The 14,539-nt window shown below is 43.9% G+C and overlaps 1 protein-coding gene across 1 annotated transcript in view; it reads right to left on the minus strand.

The window, feature by feature from the left end:
- Window positions 1–12,739: 12,739 nt before the first annotated feature.
- ABCB10 (ATP binding cassette subfamily B member 10) overlaps window positions 12,740–14,539 on the minus strand; it is a 40,044-nt gene continuing 38,244 nt past the window's right edge. The window contains exon 13 of the mRNA XM_034765127.1: window positions 12,740–14,404. Coding sequence (XP_034621018.1) covers window positions 14,149–14,404 — 256 coding nt within the window. The 3' untranslated portion in view covers window positions 12,740–14,148. The remainder of the gene's footprint in view (window positions 14,405–14,539) is intronic.

Genomic DNA, 14,539 nt, shown 5'->3' on the forward strand with positions numbered 1-14,539 from the left:
GTCACACTCCCGGCCCCGCTCCCGGGAGAGGGAGGAGTCAGCTGGGGCCTAGGCGCGCGCCTCCGGGTCAGGCGCGGGGAGCGGAAAGGCGGCTGCGCCGAAGGAATACCTCGCGCTGCAGGGAGGCCGGGCTGGGACGCGGGGCACCGGCGACCTCGCTGCCTCAGAGCCGGGACTCACGCTTGGCCGAGCTGTCGCCAGCCAGTTAAGCGCATTAGCACAAGCAGGGGGCTGGACAGGGGTCCCGAGTGCCTCCACTCAGCAGCCTGACAGCGTCCGGGCAGAGCGCTGCAGGGGGGCGGATTGCACAACTTCCCGCACCACACGGGGGCAGTGGCGGTGCCCCCAGAGCCAGGTGATCCCCATAACAAGATAGAGGGAATTCTTGTGGGGGAAGCCCCAACACACCCTGTGCTACCAAGTCTCCAGGATTGTCCTGGAGTCTCCAGGAATTAAAGATTATGTCATGTGATGAAACCTCCAGGAATAGGTCCAACCGAAGTTGGTAACCCTACCTGCGGCACAGCCAGCTCCAACTGTTGGATGAGCTCAGCGGGAAGGAGCGTTCTCTGTTCATGGCCCAAAGGAGTGCTGACTGGGCTGGGGCATGGAACTAAACTCCCTGCCTTGGAGGTTTTCTGCTCAGACTCGCTCGTCTGGGCTTGGATAAGCCTTGGGCCAGATTTAGGGGCAGGCAGCCGCCTGGGGGGGGCTGGGTTTGGAGTGTTGTTTTTGTTAGCGGCAAAAGGGAAAATAGCATGTTGGAAGTAGCGTGTTTCAGGTATTCCATGCATGGATTCATTTTTCACTAACCTCCTAGAATGTTTTGGATCTTTGTAGAATCTCATGGAACCTTCCAGACTTTCTGAGAACTACATTTAACATCAAACTCATGGAATGGGCTACAAAATGCAATAAAAAATAAGGTAGTCAAAAGTTTAACAAATGGCAGGAGTGGGGAGAACTGAAGCTGTTCCTTGCCTGGGACACCATTTGGTCTAGGGCCAGCCCTGGTGTCAGGCGTGAGGCTTGCCCAACCCCCTTTCATTCTGAGTGAATGGAAAGAAGGCAGAGATTTCCCTACATCCCTTCTGAATTTCCCCATCATCCACCCAGAGGTCAACTGGTTACATGCAGTGTTGCCTATTTAGTCTGTTGGAAATTTGACTTAAAATTGAAACATTAATACAGACTTTAAAAGCATATATAGTATATGATAAAATACTGAAAAAGAATAGTAGGTTTGAAAAGTATGAACAAAGATTAGCTTCTCACACAGCTGGGGTTTTTTTTATGACAATGTTGACACATTCATTTTGGTGATGTTGGCCAACCTAATAATTTCAAGTTATGATTTGTAAGCAAGGTCTGAATGAACCTTCCCCTGACAGCCAGTAATGAGCCGGAAAGTGGTGGGGAAAGGCTTCAGGACCAGATTATTTACATGAACACACCTACTCTGCCTAGGTATCCAGCAGAGCTGTGTTGCCTAAGTGATCAATTTTGGCTGGTGTTGAGTTACAAATCACTGTAATATTGAATGCAGGAGTAATGAAATGTTATCTTTATTGTATGAGTAAAGGGCAGCAGAACTGTACTTAGCTTGTCCAGAGTGAGGGGGGTCACACTTAGTGCTTAATTTGTGCCAGTGTATGCCAGGGCTGGGCCCCAACATATCTAGGCTTGGCAGTTCATAGCCCTGGGACATCTGGGCTTGCCACATCAGTTATGAAAATAAAAAACTTGCATGAGCCCTGGCACCTCTTTCATTACAAATTAAGCACTGGTCATCCTCAACTAAACTGCACTCGCTAAGCAGGGGACTTGGATGCCAGATCCCAGTGACAAGAGAGGGTGGGCTCTGCCTAAGAGTCACAGGCACTGTTTGGCCTGTCCCCTCTGCTGTTTATAGAACTGATTAGGCTCCATAAAGAGTCTTTTGTGTTTTTTAAATAACCCTAGAACTGAAATCACTGATAATCAGGTCTAAGTGCTTAGACCTGCTGTGGGATAGTATTTCTGTGGAAGAAACAGCCCAGCCTGCACTAGCACTGAGACCTGGGTGGAATCACAAAAGACTGACTTGTAGATGTCACAGTGGCAGGTGGCATCAGAAGATGACAGCGCAGGACCATTGGCAATAGAGCAGTGGAGTGAACAGTGGCCAGAGCAAGCAGCTGGAGGAACAAGCTAGGTGCCTTCTCCTCCCCGCCCCCAGGGTGGGAGGTGGACTCACATGAAAGCACCTCTGAACTCTGGGTCTCCACTGCCCAAGGACAACAACTCTGAGTGGGGTGCTGTGGAGGGAGAAGGGAGGGCACGTTAAAGGAAGGCTTGTTTGTTGGATTATGTTTTAGTGATTTTGCTCCAGAATGCTTGATTTGTGACTGGGAAACATATAAATATACATATCCTAATAGGCCAAGATTTTTTTAATGCATTATTTGCCAAGATCATTATCTCACATCATCTTGGAGAGTTTCTGTACTAAATATTTATTACCATATTAATTTGTACATAAGAATGGCGATACTGGGTCAGACCAATGATCCAGCTAGCCCAGTATCCTGGCTTCTGACAGTGGCCTATGCCAGGTGCTTCAAAAAGAATGAACAGAAAAGGCAATCATGGAGTGATCCATTCCCTGTTGTCCATTTCCAGCTTCTGGTGAACAGAGGCTAGGGACACTCTTTGTTGCATCCCTGCCCATCCTGGCTAATAGCCCTTGATGGACCTATTCTCCATAAACTTTAGTTCTTTTTTGAACCCTGTTATAGTTTTAAACTTCAGAAAAGCCTCTGGCAAAAAATTCCACAGGTTGGCTGTGTGTTGTGTGAAGAAATACTTCCTTTTGTTTGTTTTAAACCTGCTGCTTATTAATTTCATTGGGTGACCTCTGGTACTTGTGTTATGTGAAGAAATAAATAACATTTCCTTATGCACTTTCTCCACACCCGTCAAGATTTTTATAGCCCTTTATCATATCCCCTCTTAGTCGTCTCTTTTCCAAGCTGAAAAGTCCCAGTCTTTTTAACTCTCTCCTCATATGAAATCTGCTCCATACCCCTAATCATTTTAGTTGCCTTTCTCTGTATCTTTTTCAATTCCAATATATCTTTTTTGAGATGGGGCGACAAGAACTGCATACAGTATTCGAGATGTGGGCATACCATTGATTTATATAGTATAAGTGGAGGAGCTTGGTTTCCCAGAGTGATCAGCAAAGACAACGCTGACATCCTCTGTGAAAAAGCTGCAAAACACCAAGCCTCTGAACTACATCGACATGCAGAAAACCTTATAAGCCAGTAACTGTCAAAGCCAATTTTAGAAGTACTTAATGAGGCTGTTAAGAATGCTGGAGACTCTCACAGTTTATGCGAACAAATACGGCTTTCGCATCATACTTTCTATTTAAGCAAGCAATACTACAAACGAGGCCAATGGTAGGGGCTTTGTCACTTGCTAATCCTGAAGTTGGACATTGGTTCTAAACAAGACCAGCAAATGCTCACTCTCTTTCTGCAAGAAACTCAACTGACTGGTTAGAAGCATGCAGTGCAAGACTCAGCAGTTAAAAAAGTGAAGAACTCTCTCACCACATTCAGAAAATGTGCATACATGACTGATGAATGCACTGATGCAAATGGGCATCAAGAATTAAGTCATTGCTAGGGCCCTACCAAATTCATAGTCTATTTTGGTCAATTTCATGGTCAGAGGATTTTAAAATTTGAAATTTCATGATATCAGATATTTAAATTTGAAATTTCACAGTGTTGTAACTGGGGGGATCCTGACCCAACTCTGAAGGCAGAAGTAAGGATGGGATGGTATGATATTGCCACCCATATTTCCGTGCTGCTGCTAGCAGGGTGTTGCTTTCAGAGCTGGGTGCCTGGCCAACAGCTGCTGCTCTCCAGCCTCCCACCTCTGAAGGCAGTACAGAAGGGTGGCAATACTGCGACCCCACTACAATAACCTTGTGAAACCCCCCACAACCCTCATTTGGGTCATACATTTAATGTCTTAGTTATATTTTTTTCAAGAAAGAATCCAAAAGGGACTGAACGTCTTGGAAAAAATAGAAGATACACTGGGACTGAAGTTCAAATTAGTCCAACCTGGGAAAACCCGCTGACTTTATCATGAGTGATCCTTGGCAGTTGTCTTAAAATTACTGCAAGCATTATTATTGGCTTTGGAAAGTATCTACTGAGATGGGACAGATAAGTAGTGAGGCTAGTGGACTACTTTTGCTACTAAGTTCAGAGAAGACTATTGCCATTCTCTCTCTTGTAAGTCTACTGTTGAAACCACTTGGGTCATTAAACAATGCCATCCAAGCGCCTGCTCAACAATAGTAGATCTTTGTCCAGTGATAAAAGCTGTACTTGGATCAGAGAGTTAGCAATTGAAAATGTACTGGAAGAAGCAAAGACTTCAGAAGTTGATTAATTAAGGCACTTATATTGACTCCTTAAGTGAAGAGGCGAAGAAGTGTTTGTTAAGCTATCTGAAAAAGTACACGGACTTGATTCTTACAAATCTACAATAGCAACTTCTGGATTCTACTCAACCTCTACGTAGCTTTTACAGATGCCTGTCTTATAAAACAATGACAGTTGAGTGGAGTGAGGCACTACCAGCAATAGGTCTGCTATGTGATCAGGGCAGAATAGAGAATTTGAACACAGAATGAAATATCATACAATGAATGAATGAAGGTTTGACTTCAACTTCTACTTTATCATCACTAGTGGTTCGACCCAATCTTTATGCTAGGTTTCCTGGGATGAAAGAAGTAGGAATTCATCTCTTGCTCCTCAGTCACAACAGTTTAAGTTGAGCATTCTTTTTCTTCACTGAATAGAATTTTGTGTTCTGAAAAAAGTCACCTTCTGCCTGATCATAAACATCATAAAGGACTGGAAATACCGGACACACGAGAAGCTACCAAAGATTAATGCACTGCATTTGAGAAGTTCATGAATGGAGTTGTGCAAAATTACAGTAAGAAACCAAGAAGGATGGAGCTGTAGTGCTTCATAGTAGGCTTGAGTAGCCAACTTTGTGTGATGATTTTAAAAAAGGAGTTAAATCTAATAAAATGATTGTGAAACATTTTTCAGTTTTTAATGTGGTGCCATGCAGCCTGCCTTCACCCTCACGGTCTCACCTCTCATTCCCCTGTAAATTCGAACACCTCCCCTAATTTCAACTCCTGGGGAAAACATTGAAAGAAGGGATGGACATAAGTGTCCAAACCCAAAGCACAAGCACATGGCTCTACCCAACACATAGACTAATGCAACCAAGTCTGCCAGCAATTGGAAGAAGCAAGACAGAGGTATCACTGAGTATCCTATGACTGAGGGGGCAGGTGTTCAGGAGAAAAGTAGGAGATAGCCTGGCCCGCCTGTGACTCTGAGAAAAGCCTAGGGAGGAGGCTGGCTAAAAAGGCTTGGGGCTGTAAGCAAAGAAACTGCCTCCTGTGTTTTATTTTTTCCTTGGGAAAATAGGTCTTTGTATGTTCCTTGTAAATAAATGGGGGGGGGGGGAGAGAATAAATAAAAAAGTACCTATCCCTCCATCTCACTTTGCTGGGGCAACCTGCAACACCCCAAATTTGACCTGAGTGGATAGGCAAATGGGGTAACTGTCATAAATAGTCCCTCATCTAGTCTAGTATTGCATCTCCAACAGAGGCCTTTATCAGATCTGCCACAGGAATTATCCACCTTTTTCTTACCTGGGCTCCATGTGTGATTTTTCCCAAACTAATTCTCCTCAGATACCCTAAACGACTCGGGTGTAAGTCCCAGGGTACTTCAAAATAGTTGATTTGGAAATCAGTGCAATGGTTTATGGGGCATACATAGCAGCAGTAGATAACAGGTTGCAAGTAACTAAATAAACTCATTGTAGTGAAAATTAGGCACCCAAGACAACTTGCTAGGAAAGCCTTTGAAGTTAGAAACCATTGGTTCAGAGGAAGGCAAACCAATACTCAACCCAGTGATGCATGTGCCATATCTCTAAAATTTCCTTTGTTGGGAGCAGTGTAACTTATTTTTGTCCCCACATTAACTGTGTTCCACACAGATTTGTTTTTACTCACCCTTAATGTTGAAGATGACATTAGAAATAAGGAATCGTGAAAGTGAAGTTATAGAAAAAAACATTATAGATGTGCAGTTGCACCTGCATATTAGGTAAGGTTCAGTTTTTCCATTCTAAGCAGACATTTAACTGCACTGCTTTGTATGAAGAATCCAGATTTGGGGAAAGCACACTTACAGCATCTACTCTAAAATTGAATTGTCTGGGGATTTTTAACTAAATCTGTTACTCGGTTCATGAGAGAAAATTAATTAAAAAGGATTTTAAATACATTTTTCTTTACTTTTTGCTAACAGTCGGTTTGCATCAGTCACACTTTTCACAAAATCATTGCTAGCGTTTTTCAAACATGCCTTCAAAGAAACTAGGTTGCAAATCAGCAAAGCTATTACTGTTTTTTCCTATCTTTTCCATTATATTCATAATTCTACCCAATGGGACTGAAATGGATTTGGAGAGCAGGAGAGACTTCAGGCTGCATTTCCATGGTTAGATACTTGTAACAACAGACCTCAAGCAGCTGGGAAGAACCACATGGATATAGTCAAAGCATAGTCTCCCCCACCAACCATGGCCATAAACTTGGAACTGTGTTGCTTGGGTGATGCTGGTTAGCAGCCAGGGCCGGCTCTAGGTTTTTTGCCGCCCCAAGCAAAAAAATTTTGGCTGCCCCTCACCCCAGCCCTGGGCTCTCACCCCTCCCCCATCCCCTGCCACCCCAGCGCTGGGCGCTCTCCCACCCTCACCCCCCCACCTGCACCCCCTGCTGTCCCAGCCCTGGGCTCCCCCCCACCAGTGCTGACTCCGCCGCTCCCCCCTCATCTCCAGCCAGTCCGGTGCTGGCAGGATTGGGGTAAGCAGCGGGGCTCCCGGGCCACACCTCAGCCCAGGGTCCCTCCAGCCAGGACACCCGCCTCCAGGACGGGCCGGGACCAGGAGGGCAGAGCTGGGGGACCGCCCCAGCAGGGGGCTACGGAGCCGGGGCAAGGTAGCCCCAGAGGAAACGGAGTCCTGGAGAGTGGGACGTGGCCCCGCACGGCAGCGCCCCCCCCCATGGCTCCGCTGCTGCTGCTGCTTCTGGCCGCCCTGCCGCAGTCCCTGGGCGGCTCGGGCTGCTTTGCCCAGCCCCAGCTGTGGCGCAGGGGGTGGCTGCCCTGCGGCACCTGAAGGCAGCTCCGTGTGCCCCGCGGGGCGGAACCAGCCCGAGTTCCCCCGCTCGGAGCCTGCCCGGCCCAGCCACAAGGTGCAGCACTGCTCCCCCATGGCGCAAACTGCAGCAGCCCCAGGGCGCCACCGCGCATGAGGTGCTGCTGCTGCCAGGCCCAGCTCTAGTCTTTTGCCGCCGGAAGCAAAAAAAAAAAAAAAAAAAAAGGCCGGAATGCCGACCCTGAAAATGTGCTGCCCCAAGCACGTGCTTGGTTTGCTGGTGCCTAGAGCCGGCCCTGTTAGCAGCCACCAGGGAGCAGCATGAAGGGGAAGCCAGAGGCCCCTAGGTTTTAGGAGATGTAGTTGACAGGCTCCCTAGCATCAAGAACACACGCATCATTATGCTGAAGTAGGGAGGGTAGAGATGGACTTCACTAACCCCACACCCCAGGCACAAGTAGCATCCCTCTCTCATTGCAAACATAAGCACTTCTTCATACTCCACACACCACAAAGGAAGTCAGGGAGTATCCCCATCCCTTTCACCCCATTCCATATTCTTCCAAGACCTTCATCCACTCCCTGGAATTACAGTAATGACTCCTACATCATGAAGCTTCCAAAACCAAGTTGCATAAATAGTTCTTATGCCCCTTGCTTTGGGTGGGTCACACATTGCATCTCATATTTGGGCCTTGGTACATTGAGAGGTATGGCACCTGGCCAATTGTACAGTATAAAAATACAGGATATAAGGAATTTCTTTCTGACCCTCACATGGGGATTAGCTTCTTGTTTTAAGGGCTAAGTTTAACAGTTCTTGATCCAGATCTCCAGTTAGGGACATATGTCAATTTACACCAGTTGTGGGTGTGGCCCACAGGATATTAATAGGCTTACTCTTGCTTCAAGACAGACAAATCCTCCTTGGCTTCAAATTATACAAATAGAGCTCTGCTGATTTATATCAGTTGAGGATCCAACCCTTCACTTTTCCTCCTTAGAGAAACAACAGTTACTATTCATATTCATATGTCCATTTTTTAAAGTATTACTAAGCTATTAGCCTCAATCATACCTGCAGTATTAGATATGTTATAATTGCTGCATAAAATTCCTTCCAGATGTTTTAAAGGTGGTGCCTTTTCATTTCAGCTGGTGTCCTCTGGTTCTTGCTTTACAGGAGGGGAATAAATCAGAATGTCCAATAGGACTTCACTGTAACATTCTATTCTAATTATTATCCTGCAGTCCTTCCTTGTTATGATAGTTCACCCCTATGTAATGGCATGGAACTCACATGTTATGGCTGTTTCATAAAAACAAAACAACCACAAAAATGAATGCAAACAATACAAGGAAGTTGGGGCTGGGGAACCAAAAAAGGAACTGGAGTGCAATCCACTCCTCCCAACATCCATCAAAACAGATTTAAAAACACTTTATAATGTTATTTAGTTCCCTATCACATAACTTATGTCATACTTTAAAAGACTATAGTACTTACAACAGGTTTGCTTAATTAAATTGTGTTTATTAATGAACAAAGCAGCTACTGTAGCAATGAAGCTTCCCCCCCCATTGCCTTGTCAACCCATCTTAACTGTTCTTGTGCACTGCCTCCGGGGGAGAGGAGATATAGTAATTCAAACTTTGGCACAGGAGAAAGAATGCCAACTAGTGCTAATTGTACCTATTAGCCATTTTTCATCTAGGAAATGAACTTAGACAATCATCTTATTTCACATATGGCATTGAATAAAAGACTATGCTGACTTGATCTGGATTTGAACTAGCAACTTTGAAATTAAATTATTCTTTATTATTTGTATTATCATAGGCCCTAGGAGTCTGTCATGGACCAGGACCCTATTGTGCTAGGTAGTCTACAGACCAGGAAGACAGTACTTGCCCCAGAACTGCCCTCACCCATCACCAATTATTTGAAATGTACAGAGATGTTAATGCTCAGGTCCACTTCTTCAAAAAGATCAAGCTTGTCTTGAAATTCTGGAAGAGTAATAGACATGAAATAGATTTTTGTTTAAAGGCTACTGCAGAAAATTAGGGAGTTGCCTACCTGTCTGGGAAGACAGTTTGTTTTAGGAGATTCAAGCAGGCAGACTTGTGATCTGCAGTTAGTATACAACTTCAAGAACTGATATTATGGCAGCTGGTTCATATGAACCTAATTTATTTGAATACAAAGGCATCTTGGGGGACAATACAGAGGCTCAAACTAATGTGCCTAACTGACAGAACAGCAATGTTTTTCTTCAAAAAATAAGAAATGCAGCTTCTTGCATCACACAAAATACAAAAGATTATCCTTCACGTGTACAGTAAGTCAACTGTTGACCTGTCTCCTTTCTCCAACAATTTGTAGCCTTCATTTTAAGGTGCCAACAACTTTTTGTTGACTGGTTTAACACAGCCACTAAACTTTCTCAAGACAGTTGAACAACTGTTACCCTAAGCCCAGCAGTGTGGAAGTGGTGTGACGGCAGTATTGTTTAAGCACTCTGTCAGGAATGATAATCTTTTGTATTGCACAAGAAGTAGACTGCCAATATGCAGTCTTTGAAGAGAATGAGGGAGGTTCTATGCATCAGACGATAAAAATATAGTTTGACAGCAGCAGTCAGCTACTTGAATTAAAGAATCTTCTCTATTTCAAACATGCCAATAATTAACAGTGATAATACTTTATTCAGTATTTAAATATAGCTAATCAAAATAATTTTTGCAAGACAGTGATTTTATTTTCAGTGTCCTAGCTCCCTCAGGAAAGCATTCATACTATCCGAAATTAGAAACAGTGAACGGAGCAGTCAATGCTAGCCTGTCACTAGGGCAGCCAGAACTCAACACTAAATACAATTATACATTACAGAAAAGGTTTTTATTTTCTTTGGGTCAAATCCTGAGATGCTGAACACCTGTTGAGTGCCTACAACTCCAAATGAAGAAAGTAGTTACTCATTCTCTCTGAGAATTTGGCTTTTGAAGTTGGACAGGCTGGTCATCTTATTTAATGTGTACAACAATCCAAGAAATGTGTCAAGTACGGAATAATTAAATTGAGGAAGTAACAAAAATCCCCATTTAGTTAAGTGTGATGCCACAGAAAACAGAGCCATATTCCACTTTCAGAGTTTTGAACAAGATTTCCATTAAATTATATGGGAGTTCTATGTACTCTCATTCAGTAGATCACTATTAGTGTTCTAAATTTCAAGTCTTTGGAAGGAGAACTGTTTAATCATTATTTGAAATGATCCAAGTTCTCGTTACATCATTATGAAGCAGTATGTCTTACCATGAGATGACAGAAGCAATAAATTTTTTATTGATAAATTTAAATTCAGGATACAAAAAAATTACTAAAAACAACTGAAGAGGGCAATGCTGGAAAATGCCATCAGTGAGTATAACAAACAGATTCATTTTACATAGGGTGCTATAGTACACTATTCAGATACTCCACCTAAGCGTGGCCCATTTTCCTTCACAAGACCACATTGAATTAGCAGACTGGATGAAATAAAATTGTCCTTGGCAAAGCAAGTCTGTCAATAGTGTCTCAGATGCACACTAACAGTTTGCTGGGTTTAGCCTATACCGGCAACCACTGAAGGTTCCTTTAATGAACCAGAATGCAATACTGTGAGCGTTTTTAAAAACGCACTGGTTTTCTTAGCAGAAAGATTCAATCTCCCTACAAAGCCTCAAAGCTGAAGAATTGTATTGTTGAAGCTTGAACTAGTAGGATTGCAGTGGTATAAAACAAAACTGTGCAGAACATCACTAGTTATGCTGTATTGGCCACATACAGTGTGCCACATCCACATCCAGTACTCCCAGCATGCGCTGCAGGATCTGTGGATTGGGCACCTACCCACAATGAAAATCACAGCTCCCTGCAGCAGGTGCATGGTGGTTTCAAACTGGCTAAATTTTTCAAAAAGGCTTAAGTGACTTAGTTTCAGAGTAGCAGCCGTGTTAGTCTGTATCCGCAAAAAGAACAGGAGTACTTGTGGCACAGTACTTTAGTCTCTAAGGTGCCACAAGTACTCCTGTTCTTTAAGTGACTTAGGAGCCCAAATCCCAATGACTCTCAGGGCTTGTTTATAGGAACACTTAATTCGTGGCAAGCTGGGGTGTAAATCTACCCATATTAGCCTGCACCGTACTAGGTGTCCATCTGGACCGTGCCACACTAAAAGTTTTGCAGTGCACTTGAATCTATTCCCATTTCAAAACAGTGTAGCTGATAAGAGTTTCATGGTGTGCTTTAATCTAGGCTGTTTTGAAATGGGAGTAGATTAAAGCACGCAATGGAACTTTTTGTGTGGCAGCAGGGTCCACACAGATACCTAGTGCACAGTTTATGAGCTCATTCTGCACCTTACCTGAGGAATGATTATTCACATGAGTAATGGTTTTTAGGAAAAGCCCATCATTTCAAAGGGTACATAGAGAGAAATAATGAAGTTAAAGCATTCTCTATCAGCATTTTTAGCCTGCAGTGGTTTTTAGAATTGTTTTTAATGTTTCACACAATGGCATATAGCATTGCCAGCTTTCTAATCACACAAAACTAAACAACCTAAGCCGCCCCTTCCCTGAAGCCCCACCCCCTGTTCTCAACATTTCCCCACCCTCACTCATTTTCACTGGGCTGGGGCAGGGGGTTGGGGTGTAGGAGGGGGTGAGGACTCTGGCTGGGGGTGCAGGCTCTGAGGTGGGACTGGGGATGAGGGGTTTGGGGTGCAGGAGGGGGCTCCAGGCTGGGGCAGAGGGATTCGGAGTGCAGGAGGTGGCTGGGGTGCAGGATGGGGTATGGACTCTGGGATGAGGAGTTCAGGGTGTGGGAGGGGGCTCTGGGCTGGGGTGCAGGGGGAGGTGAGGGCTCTAGCTCGGGGTGCAGGCTCTGGGATGGGGCCGGGGATGAGGGGTTTGGGGTGCAGGGGGGGCTCGGGGTTTGGGGGAGCTCAGGGCTGGGGCTTACCTCAGGCGGTTCCCAGTCAGGGGTGCAGTGGGGCTAAGGCAGGCTCCCTGCCTGTCCTGGCACCGCGCTCCTAGGCAGGGGGGCCAGGAGGCTCCGCACGCTGCTGTTGCTTGCAGGCACCATCTTCCCCCAGCTCCCACTAGCCGCAGTTCCCAGCAAATGGGAGTGCAGAGCTGGTGCTCAGGGTGGGGGCAGTGCACGGAGCCCCAGGTCTCCCCCCCGCCTAGGAGCCAGACCTGCTGGCCACGTCCGGGGCGCAGCACGGTGCCAGGACAGGTACGGACTAGCTTGCCTTAGCCCTGCAGCATCGCTGACTGGAGTTTTAAAGGCCCAGTCAGCAGTGCTGACCGGAGCCATCAGGGTCCCTTTTCGACTGGGCATTCCTATCAAAAACTGGATGCCTGGCAACCCTAATTATTGGCATAACTAAGGTAGAGCTTTTCCTCCTAAAACATTCTCAAGCATACATTTTACTGAGGCCTTACCCTGTACTAGGAAATTCACCTGCTGCTTACAATTGTTTTAACCATGCATAGGCTTATGCCAGCATAGACTGCTCTTAAGGTGAGTTGCAAAAGAATGTTTTTTTAAATTGGCTTTGGATTTTTGTTTATTTCTTCACAATGAATAAAAAAAGGTCTGTATTAGAAGAGGGGGAGGGGGTTTGTTTTTTTTTAACTTAAGTATCAGGAACATCAAATTTGGTCCTGCTTGGATTTGCTGGTGCTCTCACATTTTTGTGTACTTCTCCTTAGTTGAAGGGACAAGGATTTTGCATATTTAACAAGGCATCTTTTCACCAAAGCATTCAGGTAGTCATGGGAGTTAGGGAAGTGTTAAACAACTGACTAAATATTCCCTCCTATCTCAGTTGCTCAACTTCCAGTCTTTTATTGTGATATTGTAATTTCACTAATTTTCTGGTTGCCCCAGAGTCTTCATAGCTAAACAAGACTTGAATTTCTAACAGAGAATGGAAAAAAAGTTGCAAATAAAGCTTTGAGCATGATTTATATACCCTTTGCAAGGAGGCAAAAAAGTGCACAAGCCCACTGTTTGTTCCTTTAAAGGTCACCTTTAGAGTGTAATGAAAGTAAAGACCAGAAGAATACAGCAATGAGGAGATGCATGCAAACTTTAGAATTTTCCACTACAAACTAATGTTTAGCAGCAATTCTGCTCCCTTTGCCCTAGCTGTAAAACCTGAAGCTTTCAAGAGTACTACTCCCCATCCAAGCTTCCAAATAATTTAAAATAACTTCGGTTTATAAATAATTATCTACAGTTACTGCAGATGGTGATTACACCCCTCAACTTCCAGTTTTATTTTGAAAGGGAAGAGAAAAAAGCAGCATGTGAAAAAGGAGACTGAAGAGTTTTTGTCATGCCACTACCGTCACACAATTCTGAACTTCAGTCTTTTAAAGCCAAAGTACAGTGATAAACCCAGAAAACAAAAGGTCCCTGGTACGCAAGAGATGATGGTGGTGAAATTACCAGGATCTGGATTTCTAATTTCCCTAAAATTAGGAACTTGCTTGAGAATAGAGTTCATTGCTATACAATGCATTAAAATAGAGAAAATGCCATATTGAATCAATTAAGTTACCACAAAGCAGAAGAATCTATACACTTTGAAAACAATTTCAGTGCTGTGGACATTTAAAAAGTTACAATAATTATTAAAAATCTCTGAATAAAAAGTTTAACACATCTAAGTTTCAAAATGATATTTTGTACACTTTGGAAAAAATAGAACATTTACTTTACATAACTAGAAACAAATTATATTCTTTGTAGTTTGTAAGTTTCTATTCCTTATACTTCCGTTCATACATTTTCTTTTAAAAATTCCTTTTCTCTGGATTTTACACATTTAATGCAAAAGTTTTACTATTCTGAAGAAAAGCTTGTTTCTTCATTAGTTTCCTGAAAAGTCCATTTGGATTTGCAAGAAGTTCCTCATGTTTTCCACATTCAATAATTCTGCCTTGGTCAAGAACTGCAACAGAATCAGCATTCTGAATGGTAGACAGACGATGAGCAATAATTAGGACTGTCCTCCCTTCCATAAGCCGATCTAGAGCTTCTTGCACTAGATACTCATTTTCAGCATCCAAAGCACTAATTCAGAAGAAAAGAAAAAAATAAGTGTCACTGTTCTCTAAAATCAATATAGCCTGGTCTACACTAGGCTTCTTTCTCTAAGCTCTCCCATCACTGCCTTTCCAACAGGGTAATAATGGTGGAGTTGCTAAT

This window comes from Trachemys scripta, chromosome 3, assembly GCF_013100865.1.
Source record: "Trachemys scripta elegans isolate TJP31775 chromosome 3, CAS_Tse_1.0, whole genome shotgun sequence".
Lineage (NCBI taxonomy): Eukaryota > Metazoa > Chordata > Testudines > Emydidae > Trachemys > Trachemys scripta.